Source organism: Agelaius tricolor, unplaced genomic scaffold (assembly GCF_023055355.1).
Source record: "Agelaius tricolor isolate 1412-34295 unplaced genomic scaffold, bAgeTri1.0.p SCAF_15, whole genome shotgun sequence".
Taxonomy (NCBI): Eukaryota; Metazoa; Chordata; class Aves; order Passeriformes; family Icteridae; genus Agelaius; species Agelaius tricolor.
The window spans coordinates 13,098,721-13,114,852 of record NW_027269275.1 but is presented as its reverse complement, the minus strand read 5'-3'; the positions used below and the strand labels follow the sequence as shown (position 1 = coordinate 13,114,852).

General features: G+C 49.9%; 1 protein-coding gene across 1 annotated transcript in view; it reads right to left on the bottom strand.

The window, feature by feature from the left end:
- Window positions 1-6,208, bottom strand: part of NECAB2 (N-terminal EF-hand calcium binding protein 2) — a 71,279-nt gene extending 65,071 nt beyond the window's left edge. Inside the window, exon 1 of the mRNA XM_071440455.1 lies at window positions 5,967-6,208. Coding sequence (XP_071296556.1) covers window positions 5,967-6,164 — 198 coding nt within the window. The 5' untranslated portion in view covers window positions 6,165-6,208. The remainder of the gene's footprint in view (window positions 1-5,966) is intronic.
- Window positions 6,209-16,132: the final 9,924 nt, after the last annotated feature.

Here is a 16,132-nt window from a genome sequence, read left to right as displayed (position 1 = left end):
CCTCTGCTCAGGTCTTGGATTAGTTGTTCCAATGGGGGAAGGAGGTGCTGAGCTTTCCATAAGGGAAAGGTGTAAAATGTAAAGGGGATGGAAGGGAAACCACAGCCCCTCACAGCTTCCCTATGGACCAGAGGGCAGACCCATGATGGTGCCAGGCTCCCAGGGAGCCTCCCCCCAGCTCCAGAAGAAGGGAGCACCACTGAGGCTGCTGTGTCATCTCCAAGGCAGAGCTGCAGAGCCCAAACATCCCCAGCCAGCAGCAAAGGCACTCAGACTCAGCCAAGGCAGCAGCCCTGGAGGTCAGGGAGAGAGGAGCCAATGAAATATGGATGGAGAAGTGCCCTGTCCTGCCAGGCCCTCGGCAGCAATTGGCTCCCTGTGCCTGCACGTGGCCCAGGATCCTCCCCTGGCTCAGCCTGGCCAGGGATGCTCTTTCCGCTCCATCACCCCCTGTTCCCAACCGCGGGGGCAGTGCAGGATCTCAGATGGGAAATGAGGAATTATCCACTTCAAGTACCACAGCCACCATCTCCCCCATCAGCTGTGCTTTGAAACTGCTAAGCAAAGGCTCCTGAAGCACAGGCTAAGTCACAGAGTGAGCCCACAGGATGCCCACAATATGGGCATTAACCCATTCCATAGGATTTATACAGGCAGTGCATTCAGTTTGCTGTCTGTGGCACACTTAACCCATTTACCAGTGGTTTAGATGAATATAAACACTATTTTCTCTAAAGCAAAGAACTTCTGTCAAGACTTCCAATAGGTTTTCTCTAAATGTATGATTTTTCTATTCTCTCAAATGGCTACTGTAGATATTTAACTGCCAGAAGTAAGCAATTCAAAACCCTGGTGGTAATAATAAATGTGAAAAAAAAAATGATGGCTTCAAATTTAAACGTTTATATCTGCCTTCTCATAGCTCCTGGATGAGAACATGCCACACTGGAGGCTTCTTAATAAAGGGTTTCTCACAAATTTTCTTAAATTCACAATAGCACTCCCCTAAGAAGCCCAAGAATTATTAAAGGTTTGTGGAGTTTATAATCCTTTCACAGGTTAATAAGATGTTGTTTTAAAATAGATTGCAGCTGAGCTGAAATTCTGTTTACCATCATAATCTGGGTGCAGAATAGAGGACAAACATAATTGTGTCTCATGCATGAGGAAAACCAATGGATGAGGAGGCATCCAGAGACCCACACAGACCTAAAAATATTATTGATCCTCATACTATGTTCCTGCATTCCTCTTCTGGCTTTCTGTTCCTCTCCTTACAAGTCTTGACACTTCCTTTGGAGTTGAGACAAGGTTTTATATCAGGTATGTCCTTTATTTCTCAAACTTGAGGCACCAGTAGGAATCTCCTCTCCTGCAGCCTCTCTCTGTTGCTCTTTCTGGTGAAAATGTGAGAAAATAATGACCTGAAGCTTTGTCACTATAGACTATGTCCTTAGACACCCTCAGGTTAATGAGTGTTCCCCATTCTAGGAGAAAGGTTTTATTTTGTGTTTCAGTAAGGAATATGCCATTGGTGTAAAAATACTGTCTCATCTGCACTGGCTCCCCACAAAACAAGGCTGCTGCAGAGCTCCAGGTCTCTGGGCATTTTACCACTTCAAAGCAGATCCTTTTTCTTTTTCCCTTCCTCCCCAAGAGAAGAGCAGCTGACACCATGTCCCAACCTCTGCTTTCACTCTTACCTTCTCTTTAGACTTCACCTGGCTGTCCTAAATTAAAGTTGCATGAGAGAGGTAAGAGCTGCAGCTGATGTTCTGACCTGCTGATGCTCAGCACTAGAAGTTACTTTTCTGTTCAGCTGCATTTCAAGCACCCACTTGCAAAGGCTGGAGATCAGAGGAGAAGGGATGGACTCTCCTGTGTGATCATGTACCTGGCAGTGAGCAGCTCCTGAAGGAACAGAGCCTGGCCTGCCCTGGCCCTCCTCTCCAGCTGTGCCTGCAGGTACAGCTCAAGGGAAGATGTCAAACCATGGATTTCACAAAGGGAGGATAAAGGAGGAGGAAAATAGCCCTCCCAGTTCACTCACAGTGAGAAGGTAAACAAGGGCAAAGGAAGGGGAATGAAGCAACATTGAAAAAAACCCCAACAAACAAAATGAAAACAGAAGGAAAAAGGTCAAAACAGAAGAGGAGTGAGAAGGGATTCCTGGGATTCCTGTGGTTGCAAGAGCCTTGCTATTGAGGGCTGCACTGGCAATCATTCTTTGACAGAATGGCTGGAAATGGCAGTTCTGGATGTACATTTGGAAATGCACCATTGGCACAACCCAAATTCTCTGTGTCTTCTATGCAGAACCTCACTCAATCCCATGGGGCTGAAGAAGCACAAACCAGATTTGGCCACATAAGCGAGGTTGCAAGATGAGCCATAAGAATGAGAGATGGATTTGAAATGATCTTTCTGTCAAAGAATAAAAAAATCAGATAAGGGTCAAAATTAGTTTTCCGCAAACAACAGGGTAGATAAAACAGAAAGCTTCACCTGGCCTGAAATGAATGGAACTGTGTTCTTCAGGAGTGTTTAAAATAAAGCCAAAAAATCAATGCATTGGCAAGAAAGGAGGCAGGGAGGCCAGTGCTGCTTGGGGCTCACAGTCCTGCCATTCATAACCAAGGCTGACCCTCACTTTAGATGCCAAGCAGGAGATGAGCTGTGAACCAGATGGAGCATCTTGAGCTGCAGCTGCTGTGACTGACCTGGCCTCAGGTGCTCTGGGCTTCACACCTCTGCTGTCAGCTCAGGCCTTTGGCAGTGACAGGAAGGCAGGAGATGAGCAAGGGCAGTAAATCAGCCAGCTCTGAAGCACTCCCAGAGAGAACAACACCTGCCTGGACATTCCTGTACCTCCAGGGCCATCCACCTCAGTCTCTGTGTTGCACATGCACTCATTCACACTCAGCAAATGCAATCTCACAGAGAATATACACCCACACAATATATCCTCCTTTTCACAAGCATTGTGACATTGAGGATTTGTTCTTGACTGGAAATGCCACCATCTCCTCTTGTGGGTTGGAGCAGCTCTGTGACAGTGTTTAATACAGGGGGTTTGCCCTTGTGGGTGCAGGAAGCACCAGATGTCCTGTGTCCATCCAGCCTGAGTGGCTGCCAGCCCTGAGCCTTGGGCTCCTGCAGCTGGAGCAGACCCAGAGAAGGCACCTGAGGGTGGGCACAGGATGGGTACAGACCCCTGGCTCAATCTCAACCCCTTATGATGATTTGTCCAGTGTAAGAGCTGACCATTCATTCATTCATTCATGCTGACCTAGTAAACATTATTCAACCTTTTTTAATCCTTTACCTAAAAGGCCTGAGGCAAAGTAAAAGAAAAGCACAGGAGCCAGCCCAAAGTTAAGACTGATCCTCCAGGGGCAGTAGCCAGGCTGATGGCAAAAGCATCTCAGCCCCTTGTTGTGTTTTGCTCCTCTTCAGCCCTCAGTTTTGTCCCACAACAGCACAGTTGTGTTTCCTTGGTGGAAGGAGCACAGGGAAGTTTGTTCTGACACACCAGACACCCTCATGGAGGAGTCAGAACAAGAGCACTAGGGATGGATGAATTAAAAGAAAGCCAGAAGAGGAAGAAGAAGTGACTAAGGTACTATTAGTGTCAAAGCCATTTTATCTAATTCATAACCAAGCCCAAGCTTTCCCCTCCTCCCCCAGCCCCCAAGAAACTTCCCACATAGCACACTAGCTCATAGAAACCTGTTAGCCAAACATAAAATCTTTTATTTCTTCCTCCCCCCTGGAGAAGCTGCACTGCTGCGCGGCTGGGACTCGCTGCTTCCCCAGCACATCCATCAGCAAAAATGTGAAGGAGTTAAATGGAAAACAGGTTATCATCCCTGAGCATTCAGTGGGATGCTTGTTACTTTCATGCTAATGTGTGAAAATTAAGCTAGATAGGTGTTCCCTGTTGAAACCCTTTGTATGAAAGGGGGGTCTGCAGTGCACTTGAAGAGCCCATTACAGCGAAGCCACAGCTTCAATTGCCTTTGCTTTTGTGCCTGGAGAAAAAGGAGAAAATCAAGTTCTAAGGAAGGAGGGAAAAAAAACCCCTAAGCTCTCAAATCTTACATTTCCAGAATCCATTTCTACTTTCAGCAGGTGAGAAAGGGCTCCCAGTACCATTGTGAAAGGGAAAAATGATCAGGAGCTGCACGCCCAGCTCTATTGTACTTCCCACTGAAATAATACAATGCTCTACTGTGTTTCCCATTCTGAAAGTTCATGACACTTTTCCTAAGCTCAAAGTGAAAAAAAAAAATCACTTAGAGATAGTAAAATTGAATGGATAAGATACCATTTTGGTGGCAAAACACTCCTAACTCAAGAAACCTCTTAGATAAATTTAACGTTGCTTCTTAATTGCATTTGTGCTCTGAAACGCAGATTCCAAATTATTGTAAAATTTTGGCAATTTCAAGACAGATTAAAAAACAAAACAAGCCAAAACCAAAACAAACCAAACCAACAAAAAATAGGAAAAAAATCCCAGGAATTCCCTCCTGAGCAAGTTAATTTAAAAGACATGAGGGTGTGAGTTGCACTTGTTTCCCCAGAAGCTCACTGCCCCAGCCTGCAGCTGCCCACCTGCTGGCCCCTAACACGGGCAGGGTCACCCACCCATCCATCCTGCTCCCTGAGCTGCTTTTGGCAACTGGAGACAATGGCTCCTCAGGGAACCAAAATGCCTCTCAGCTCAGGGTGCTCAGAGATGGAAGAGTTTCAGACTCTCCAGCCCACACCAATGCCTACGGGTTCAGCAAATTATTTACAAAATGTACGGGCTTGCCTTGAAGAGCTACTACTGCCTATCCTGTCTCTAAGGAGAGCACGAGTTATCCTTTACTACAGCCAATGCTTCAGTAGTTTATTTTGCATTCATTACTTCTTTTTTAATTTTTTTTTTTAAGCTAGGAGATAGCAAAACAGAGGATCCATGTGTTTAATTACTGGATGCTGCAGAAAGATTGTAATTACACCATTTGCACTCCAGCTGATTCCACCCCACTCTCCCAATTCACTTAAGTGCAAACAGCCTCGGTAGCTCCCTAATCAGAAGGTCTATAAATACAGCAATCGAGGCACTGAGCACATCCCTGCCAGCCCCCCAAACCAGGATTAAACACCTGCAGTGCATCCTCAGATGCAGGACCTGGGAAAAGGCTGCAGAACCTGGGGTGTACACCCATGCTCAGCCCATCCAGAGGGTGCAGGGAACGGGGCACCTCAAAGCCCAGCCAGCCCCGAGAGTTCAGAGTCCTGCCCAGGAGAAGGACACGAGCTACATCTCTGTGCCCATCCGGTAAAAAAGGTGCGGGCTCAGGAGAGGCAGTGCAGTACCCACACCGCACCCCGTGCCCAGCCCGCTCCAGCAGATGCAGAACCAAGGTGCAGCTTTTCCCCAGCTGTCCCGGAGAGCGCAGGGCAGGGGACCCAGGGCACCCCGACAGTCAGGGCTGTGCAGCACCGGGACAAGCGGGGGCAAGACCCGGGCTGCAACCCCACAGCCTGGGCAGCCCCGGGGCCCCGATCTGCAAAGAAGTTGTTAAATCTGAGCACGCCTGACCCAAGGAGCCCGGGAGATGCAGGAGCTGGGCTGCATCCCCTGCCCACCCCATGCCCATCCCAGCCGGCCGAGGATGCGGGATGCGGGGAGCAGCCCTGCTGCCGAGCCGCCCGCGGTGCGGGATCCAGGTGAGCTGAGAGCCGGGCTGCAAACCCTGCTCAGCTGCTCCGGGAGATGCTGGACCCGGGGAACAACAGCGACCCGAGGGGCTCCAGCGGCTGCGGGACACGGGCGGGAGCCAGCGGGACCCCCACGCCCGCCCAGCCGGGATTGCCGGAGCCGGGCGGCTCCGGGCAGCGCGGGAGCGGGGGAGCATCCCCGCTGCCGAGGGGCGGCAGGAGCCGGGCTGCGGGGCGCAGGGAGCACTCACATCGAGGATGACGGAGGTGCCCTTCCTCTGGGCGGCGGTGGCTCCCGGGGCCAGCAGCTCCCTGTCGGCCAGGCCCTTGTCGCCCATCCTGGCGGCCGCCCAGCGCAGCAGCCCGTCCAGCCCGCGCAGCGCCGGCGCCGGCTTCCGCAGCAGCTTCTGCACCCCGGCCCGGCAGTACCGCGCTGCCTGCTCGCACATCGCTCAGCCCGGCCTCATCCCGCCGCCGGGACTCCCCCTCCTTCCCCTCCTCCTCCTCCTCCTCCTCCTCCTCCCACAGCCGCTCGGCGGGCAGCGGGCGGGTCCGGGGGATGCTGCCCGAAGAGCGAGGGGGGAGTTTTGGGGTGGGGGGAGGTCAGCTCCCCCCTTCAATACAAAGCACCTTTTTAGGGATTTTATGTCGAAAAGGCTGTATCCGTGTTCTCTCCTCTCCACAGCAGATTTTAGCAGCTCTTTGTGAGGGCAGAAGAGAATAAATTTGTTGCTAGTAAATAAAACTTGCCCCTGCACCCCTATCTCTCCTCCAAAAAGTCCCTATTCAATGAATGGTCAGCGATTTCAGGTGGGGTATTGCAGCATCTGTGGCTACAGCAGTAACCACAGTGCCCAGCTGGAAAATATTCCTAACCCTGTAATTCTGTATTGTGAAGGTATTTCTTTGAGATTCTCCTGTGCTCAGCTTCATCCTCTAAATCAGCAGGATTTAGACTTGCAGTAGAGACAATAAATCTTCTGGACAAAATGGCACCAGGTAATTTCATTTCCTGCTCCACACCTGAGGAGGTGCTCCCAGTTTGAGTTCAAACTCAGAGAGGCACCAAAGCAGGGGAGCTCAGACCCAGAAACTCCGAGGTTTCCCCAGAGTTCTGGAGTAGCCACAGGCTCCAAAGGGCCTTTCCCTCTCAGAGGCAGCTCTAGAGGACTTCATGTCCCACCAGGACCACATCCCACATTTGAACAGCTCTGTCACAGGAGCCAGCATGCCCAGCACCCCTGAAAGCATTGCAGAATTCCCACACAGACCCCGTGCCTGACCAGCAGCAGGATCACTCCAAAGGGCCTCACCAACCACTGCCTTCAGTGAAACAAGCAGCAGAAAATGGTTTCTTTCCACAGAGCTTACACATTGCAGTTCACCACAACCCAGACCCTCAGAAAAGCCTACTTAGAGGAATTATTTAGCTGCTTCTTCTGATCACCCATCTTTATTCAGGTAAATTGGGGTGAATTTTCTGTGTTTGAAGTGACAGGTGGGAAATGTGCATTTTCCTCTCAGCTGCTGCTCAAAGAAAAGCGAGTGGGAGCCCAGTTCTTTCTGCTGGAGTACATGGAAAATAGCTGGAAGCTCTTAAAAGCCTCTTAATCAAATGAGGCACAGAGAAACCCAGCAGCAGGTCAGGACACCCAGGGGCTGAGCCCCTCTTTCACCAAACTCTTGCCTGTCAGGGTTTCCTTCTCCAGCAATGCAAAACCCGTGGGGGAAAACAGAGGAATTTCAGGGGTTTCTGATGGCTTGTGGAGCACTTCAATGGCTCTGTGCTCTTTCACAGGGATACTCAGAGCAGTGTCCAACCCACCCATCCCTCAATTTCCAATCACATCTCACAGCAAAGCCCAGCCAAGCCACATCTTCTCCTCCTTGCCATGAGCTGGTGCCAGTCTCCTGTGCCCCTCACAGTCAGAGCTACTCTGCTCTTCTGTACCTGCACAATGCTCAGGTTATTCACATTCTTCTTTCTTCTTTAGACATCCCTCCACTAAATGGCTGGTTCAGACTCTATTGATCACACCCAGGTTAGGATTACTATAAGTGCTTGCTAATTAAAACTGTTGACTGAAAAAATTTAGAAATAAGGTTCTTTGAATTTTCCTTTCTATTTGTCATGAAGATTCATTACTTGGATTTGAAGTTTGGGGCTATTTCTGTGCTTTTGTCATAAACAGCTCTTGCTAATGCCAAAACCAGCTCTGTGGAATTAAAATGCTCCTTTTTCCTACTAAACAGAACAAGACAGAAAAAAAAAATCTGCCATTCAGACATTAGGAAGAAGCCAACCATTTGTACTGGGCTGTGTTACTTGGGGCTATTCCCTAGATCCTGTGGGGCTGAAGTCTCTCTTTGAGGAAAAAGCAGGAAGATTGTTACTACTGATTGTTACTACTGATTGTTACTACTGATTGTTACTACTGATCTGAGCCAGGTGAGGAAACCAAGGAACTCTCTGCTGGTGCCAGCCCAGGTCACACCACAGCCAAGGGTGGGGGCAGAGGCACAGAGCTCTGTGTGCCAAACTCATTCCCTGCTTCCTGCCAAGGGAGATGGGACCCTGCCTGTCCTGGGCACACAAACACAACTGCAGCCAGGGCATCAGGGCTCTGCCAGCCTCTCCCACCATCCTGTGCTGCTGCTGCTGCTCATGGCACTGACCCCAGCCATCCACCAGGGCCAGAGGAAGAAACCAAAAACCAAACTAGTGATGGACAAGTGGAGACAGCAGGGTTTACTTGCCCCTTCAGCTCTGGGCATCCAGCACACTTAGTGCACTTCATTAAAGGTGGAGAGAGCAGGATCAGCAGCAGCCACTGGCTGCCCTGAAAGCTTTATCCAAAATGCAGATGCTGAGTGGCACAGGAATTAAGAGGAGAGAAGGGAGAGAGTGCAACTAAAAAGCACAGTTAGGTGCAGGCAAAGTGCATTCCTGGGGAAGCAGCAAGCATTAATTAATTACAGCTTCTGGTGGGCTCAGCATGGTCGGGCCATGAACGGCCAAGGGCAGCACAGCCCCTGACCTGCTGGCATTTTGCTTCCCACGCTGTGCTGCAGGCACAGAGCCCCAGCCCTGCCCAGCAGGGGAAGGCAGAGCTGCAGGGGAAGGGCAAGGGAAAGGCAGCAGCTGCTGCTGCACCTTCTCCACCCTGACATTTAACACTGAGCCTCCCCACTGCTGCTGCGCTGGCCAAGCACATGCCTTGTTCCAGACCTCTGCAGGGCTATAAATGATGGATCAGTTGGACAGGAAGGTTCTTGCAGGCTGTTAGAGATCAGATCTGTTCTCTCTCAGTCCCAGCTCCAAGTCCAGGAACTCTGAGATCTCAAAAAAGAGTATTGCCAGTCCAGTTTCAAGGCTGACCTTGACCTGGCAATGTGTTTTGCCTGGTGCATTTGGAACTCAGCACAAGTTTACTTCTCCCACTGACAAGGTTTGCTCTGTCAGCTTTCATATGGGGCTTATTCAGGTGCTACAGACAGTATTTTCCAGAAAGATTTGGAGCAGGAGCACATACCATGTGCTGTAATTTCAGATGAGAGACCATCTGAAAAACACAAGGGCTTCTCTGAAGGAAAGGTCCAAGAAGAGCAGAAGTCCTGCCTGCAGCCTGGTGTGGGCAGAGGCAGTGGCTTTCATCTCCCCTTTGAGTTCTGCCTTCTCTCCCCATCCATCTGCACCCAGCAGGCAGCTCTATTTAATTAAAAACTTCCAACAGGCAGGACCTGCAGCCTTGCTTGGTGCAAAATGTCACAGATGACTTACTAATCTTTACTGATGATTGGGGTTAATGCAACAGTTCAATGGCAGGAAGAGGAAATGGCAGCCCTGTCACAGAGATGGGAATTTGGCAGAGCAGCCTTGCTCACCCAGCCTGGAAGTAGAATTGACACTTGAGTCCCTCTATCAGTTTATGTTTGTTATGATACAGCATGTAATCACCAGGTGACTCTGGCAGAAATGTACATCCCAGCTTGGAAATGCCACTCTGCCAACAGCCCCATGGTAACCCCCAGTCTGAGCTGAAGAGGATCCAGGGAATGTGTCCATGTGCAGCATGCTAACTCCTGAAAACACCACACAGGCCCTCCCCTCTGCAAGCTGAAGGGAGCAGAGCCCATGGTCTGGTGACACAGCTTGCCCTCACCACTAATGAAGTGCCACGTTCACCTCATCACTGGGGTCACAGGTTTCTGACCCAGGCCCTGCAATCTGGGGTAGCAAAAATCTTCAAATGCACCATTTCATGTTGGGTTGATCTCAGAGCTGAATTATTGTTTAAGAGCAGATGCAGATTTGCACTTTGAGTATTTCTAGAGTGTCTTCCATCCATAGCTACCCTAGAAGCAGAAACCTCTCCTTTCAAGGGCTCCTGCATCCAAACTCCCTCCTGCCCCAGAACCAGCACTGCAGCCAAGGCAGGAGCAGGCAGCTCCAGCACAAGGAGAGAGCCTGAGCTGTCTTGAGGAATTCCTCAGCCCACCCAATGCACCCAATTGCTGCAAACAGAGACCAGGTGCAGTTGGAGAGTTCTGGTTGCTGGTGGTCATTGTCCTACAGGCACAGATATCAGGAAACCTGGTAAAGGGGAATTATAGGGACTAACCTCACCATTAATTAAAACTTATACAGCATTAAGATGTCACAGCTCTCAGAGGTCCAGACTTCCTCAGAGCTCTGAGATGGTTCTCCAGAGAAATATGAGGGTTTGTCATTGTAAGAAAAAACTAATTTTTAAAAATAAAAGAAAATTCAAAGCTCTAATTCATAAGAGACTCACCTTCCAAGAAATACACAGGTCCATCCTGGAGAGGGCCTGGGAGCTGTGGGGCTTCTCCAAAGCTCTCAGGAGCAGCTCAGCTCCTGCCTGGGCTGGGCAGCCTGTACAGCTCAGGACACCTGGGCTGGAGCCTCCCCATCAGCTCCAGATATGGCCTTCAGCTCCCAGGGATCCTGCCCCATCCACTGGAAACCTCCAAACCTGAAGAATATTGTCTTTTAGTTATTCTGAGGTGCAGGATTCTAGGCCAACAGTGGGTCAAATCCTTCTGCTGATGGCTGCTAAATAAATTCAGAGGGTGGTGCTGGATTTTGTTTTGGTGTTGGCTATGAAGGGAGTTTACCTAGCTCTGTTGTTTTGGTAATTGAGGTAATGAACATTTAACACCCAAACTAACACACCCTGATTAGAGGCCCCCGATTCAATACATCTTGTGATTGGGGATTTGTAGGGAAGAGCTACAGCAACATTTTTTCTTGCATGTTTATTACTTGTAATGGTGTTCAGGTAAAGCAGACAAAAATATTTTCCCCTTCAATGTGCAACTCATGTCAGAACTATTAAGGACCCTGGAACAAGCTGATGACCTTTCAAAATTAACTTTTGTTTCTTATGCCCTATATGCCTCATTTCAGATCATAAATATTGGTATGAAAAACATAGAAATGGAATATTACAGACTTCCAGATCTCCTAAGCCTGTGTGTGAGCATGACCACCAATTTAAAAAACGTTTCATTTACTGCATCTAAATAAAATTTTGCTTCTTCATAACTGACCTCCCCAATTACAACATAAAACTGATTATTTGCACTGTCTTAATAGTCAAAATGTGTTGAGAACAGAACTATCAAGCTTCTTCATAACAAGAGTGGGGAGGGAGGGACTGGCACATTTCCCATTGCTTATACCCTTTGTAATTAATTTCTAAAGTAATTTCCTCCTTTGTTTGGCAGATATCATCTTTGACTGCACTTGTGGGAGGAAAGAAGATCTCCCCAGTTTATTTCTGACAATAAACACAGTTAATTAGTGCTCAGGAAGTAGAATCTGACAGCTTTCAAAGAAAGCAGGACTCCCTCTGGGGTTCCCAGTGCAGGCACGGTGACAAAGGGAAAGGCACAGGGGACAGCCAGGGCATGGGCAGGACCCTGGCCGAGAGCTGCCTCGGGGGATGGACAGTTTAGAGAGGTAAAACACAAACATTTCTTATTCTTCACATGTTTAGCCTGTGGCTAAAGCTGTGAACACCCGGAGGGGGTTCACAAGGGCACAGAGCTTCCCTTTGGAGCATTCCCTTGCCTGAGGCTTTGCTCTCTGTCCTCCAAGTGATGCTGGCACCGCAGGACAGGAGCGATGGTGGCATAATAGCTGTGCCCAGAGGGGCTGAACCCAGCAGCCAGGCTTGCAGCACACAAACCAGAGTGGGAGTGGGACCCCCTGCCCTGCCCTGCCCTGCCCTGCCCTGCCCTGCCCTGCCCTGCCCTGCTGGGATGTGGCAAGGCTCTGCTGGCACTGGGGACAGCTGGAGCAGCTGCTGGTGGCTGTGATGTGCCCTCAGGGCACACCCAGCAGCAGAAGTTCTGGCGGCCATAGCCTGGATGGGATCCCCAGGGCAGGGGATCACTGCCACTGAGAGTGTAAATGGCACTCAGGACAAACCCAGTGACAGCCAGGGGCTCTCCAAAGGACACTCACTGCAGCTCCAGCTGTGAGCTGCTCCTTGGGTGCAGAGCATCAGTTTAGCAGCACACTCAGTGCTGCTCCTTACTGCCCAAGTACCAGGCACATTCATTTTTCCTCCAGCATTTTATTTGTCCTTATTTGCTGTCCTCAAAGTGACAGACCTGGGGAAATTATTTATATCTTAGACTGCTCCCACAATTATTCACCAAGAGTTTGGGAGACACTGCTGGACACACACACACACACACACACACACACACACACACACAATCACTTCATGAGCATGTTATTTGGTTTCCTGGCTGTGGAGCTATTTTAAAATGCTGCTGTGTTTGCCACTTTGGGATCAAACTCATGTAATTTAATGGGTTTCACTGAGACAACAACAGGCCTCAAGGCAGATATCGATTTCCCACAACAAAGAGCTGCTCTTGAAATAATTTAATGGCATCACCAAGAAGTGACTTTGAGCTGCAGGTGCTGGAAAGCTTATGGATGTGAACTTGCTGGGATGTCATGGAAAATGATGCCCAAAAGCAAGGCAGCCCCTGATCCAGCACTCCCAGGGGAGCACAAAGATGGCAGTGAAGAAAGTGCCTTTCCTCCATAACTTCCCTTCTGTGCCATAAAGCCAGAGCTGGAAAAGGGTCACCTTCATCCAGTGGTTGTCACCCTCGAGGAAATGTCCCACCAGCAGCCTGTGCAGCTCCAGAGGCTGCACATCCACAGCATGGCATGCAAGGACACCTAGTGCCTGCTGCTGAGGCTGCAGGGAGGCTCTGGGCTGCAGCAGAGTGTGGTGTTTTGGTGGCTCATCCCCTCACAGAATGAAAAGACCCCATGGGCCAGTACCAGCAGTGCTCTAGAGAATGGATCCCGGCAGGAGGGTCTCTGGGAGGCTCTGCCATGGGTCTCAGCTGGGGTTTTGTCTCTGAGCTGGAGCTGCACAGCAGCCTGGCAGTGCCCCTGCCTGGCACAGCTCCTGTGGCCCCCAGTCTGGCAGCTCTGGGTGATGCTGGGCTCTGACACCCACAGCTCCCATGGCACTGAGGGAGCACAGCACAGCTGATGGGCATGGGCCAGCTGTGCCTTCATCTGCTCAGTGCCACCTTTCTATTCCTCTGGCAGCTCTGAGACCTTCCCAAAGCCTGGCACAGACCCAGCCTCCCCCCTGAGTGCTGCACCTGGGGATGGAGCTGAGCACAGTCTGCAGTGTGAGAAACCAACCTTGTTTGCAAAGGGCATGCTCCTGTCCAAAGCTACTCACAGACAAGCTGGGGAATTAAAGCTGCTTGGGCAACACCAACAGGGCTTGTCAGGCCCTTGTACAAGCAGAAATACCAAATATCTGAGGATAATCTGAGCTGCTGACAGCTGAGGAAGGTGGACAATCAAGATGTCAAAACAATCTCACCGGGACAAAAGGTCAGAGCATTGCAGACTGACACATGGGTGCATCAGCAGTTTGGGCACTGTGCTTGCATGGTCCCTGCCCTGCTGGTGTCCCTGCACAGCCCTGGCACACGGGATGGCAGCAGTAATCCCATGGGATGGCAGCAGTAATACCATGGGATGGCAGCAGTAATCCCATAGGATGGCAGCAGTAATCCCATGGGATGGCAGCAGTAATCCCATGGGATGGCAGCAGCAATCCCATAGGATGGCAGCAGTAATCCCATAGGATGGCAGCAGTAATCCCATAGGATGGCAGCAGCAGTCCCATGGGATGGCAGGGCAGGCACCAGCTGAGCCCAGCCTCATGCTGTGGCCCACATCAGACCCTCATCACACCGAGGTGCTGCCAGCTGCTCCTGCCCACCATCCCCTCCTTAGGCAGCAGCCCTCACTCTGGAAAACAGACATTTTCTTTAAATGAGAATTGGAGAAGACAGTTGGAGATAGGGTAGGTCCCACTGGGCCATACTCCAACAGAGAACCTGCAATAATTACAGATTTAAGATGTCTGTATCTAGCACATCCCCACAGGCAGGGAGGGATCTTTTCATGCTTTAAAGGACATTTACACTGCAGAACTGAACCTGTTCTCAGTGAGAACAATAACCCCTCATCTTGGGGATGCTGAGCTCTGCAGTCAGGAGAGGGAGCTGTGCTGCTGTGGGACAGACACAGGGTCACCTCAGGGAGGGTTGCAATCCTGTTTCCAACCAGTCCTTGCAGCATAATGTTCTTTAAATATTTCTTTAAAGAGATCTTAATTAATGCATCACTTCTTTTTATAAAGTTGTCTTCCCCTCTCTCTTTGGAAGTTTGAAATCCATAGCTATTCACAAAATTGGTGTAAGTTTATGAATAACTTCAGGCCCCCTGAAAATGATATTTTTAACTAGTTTGCTACCCCTGTCTCAGTGCTGCCCTTGCACAAAGCCTCTGTGCAACATCACAACATCCCTGAGAACCCACTGGTTCTCCCCATCCCATCTGTCATCTTTTCACCAAAATGTAAAATCCCAGCTCTGACCTTCCCACTTCCAGCTTCATCTCGAATCACACACACACAGGTTTGATCCTTTTACTTGGGCTTTGAACACACCTTCAGAAGCCTGAAACTTTTTTCCCAGCAAAACCTGTCCCAACAGCTTTACCACCCTGTGCCAGCCCACATCAGTGTTTTGGGGTTGCCATGACAGCTAAATCCCTTCCCTGAAAACATGTCTGTACAGTCCAGGGCTGGATAGCTACATAACACCAGCTCCAAGTTACTCTGATGGAGACCATCTCCATTTCTGTGCACATGCCCTGAGCAAAGCCTGGGCTGCCCCTGCTGCCAGCCCAACCTGCCAGGCCCTCAGCCCACAGAGAGCAGCAGCTTCTCAAGGCTCCCAGGCACAGATTTGCTGAGAAAACCCTCTTACAGCACAATTGAGAGATATCTGGAGGGGCTCACCCTTCCTCTGTCTGCTCCTTAGTGATTTCACAAGACACAGTATGGCAATTAAACTCCAGGTAGCTTCAACTTTGCAACTTGTAGGTAGCTTCAACTTTGCACTGGGCAGGGTGCTCACAAGGCTCCCTGAGGAGAGATCTGCAGCAGGTTTCTCCAGGGGTCACTTCAGATTTGTGAGGAGTGGTTCTATTAAATAGCAGCTTCCTTCCAGGGCTTCAGAAATAAAGAAACATAAATTGCAATGAGATGAAGTATCTGGATCTCTCTCTGGTTTTCTTTGTGGCAGAGAAAAGAATGCTTAAGGGTTGCATCCATTGGCTGTTTTGGTTCCTCATTTGGGTTCCCCTTTTTTTCTGAGCAATTTTAGAGGGATTCCCACCAGGCAGCTCACCTGCTGTATCCGGGATAAATCTGTCCCCTTCCAGTAATGTTTCTGAAGGTTTCTCTGCCAGGTGCACACTCTGAGTCACAGCAGATTTACTGCTTCACTTTTGCCTCCAGGATTACAGCAAGTGATTCCAGGAGCCTGTTCTATATTTGAAAACCATTCCAGCAAGCAGACTGTCAGGTCAGTGCTCCTGACCTGCTAGATATCCTTTATGGCTGTGGAGCATTCCCAGCTGTTAGTACCAAACTTGTAAAAACATAAACCAGAGCTGTTTGTTTTATAGCATTTCAGGGCACACCTTACTGGCCCATTGCAAACACCAAGGACATGAACATTTTGATTGCAGCAGGGAGACAAAAGTCTCCCAACAACCCCTCTGAGAGGAGCAGGGGTGTGTGTCCCAAAGGAGCAGCAGGCTGGAGAGGGGTACATGGGATGGGAGAGGCCACAAAGGCTGCTGAGAACACCCAGGCACCTGTGGGGCCCTGAGGAGGCCAAGCTGGGCTGGCCAGCAATGAGTCCCTGAGTGTTGCTGGGACTAATCTGGTTGCTAGGAAATCCAGGGCTTGGGGAGGTAAATTGTCAACGGGTGCTGCAGACATTTGGTTGCAAAGTCCCTGCAGGAGCCAGCTGGGGCCTCTGT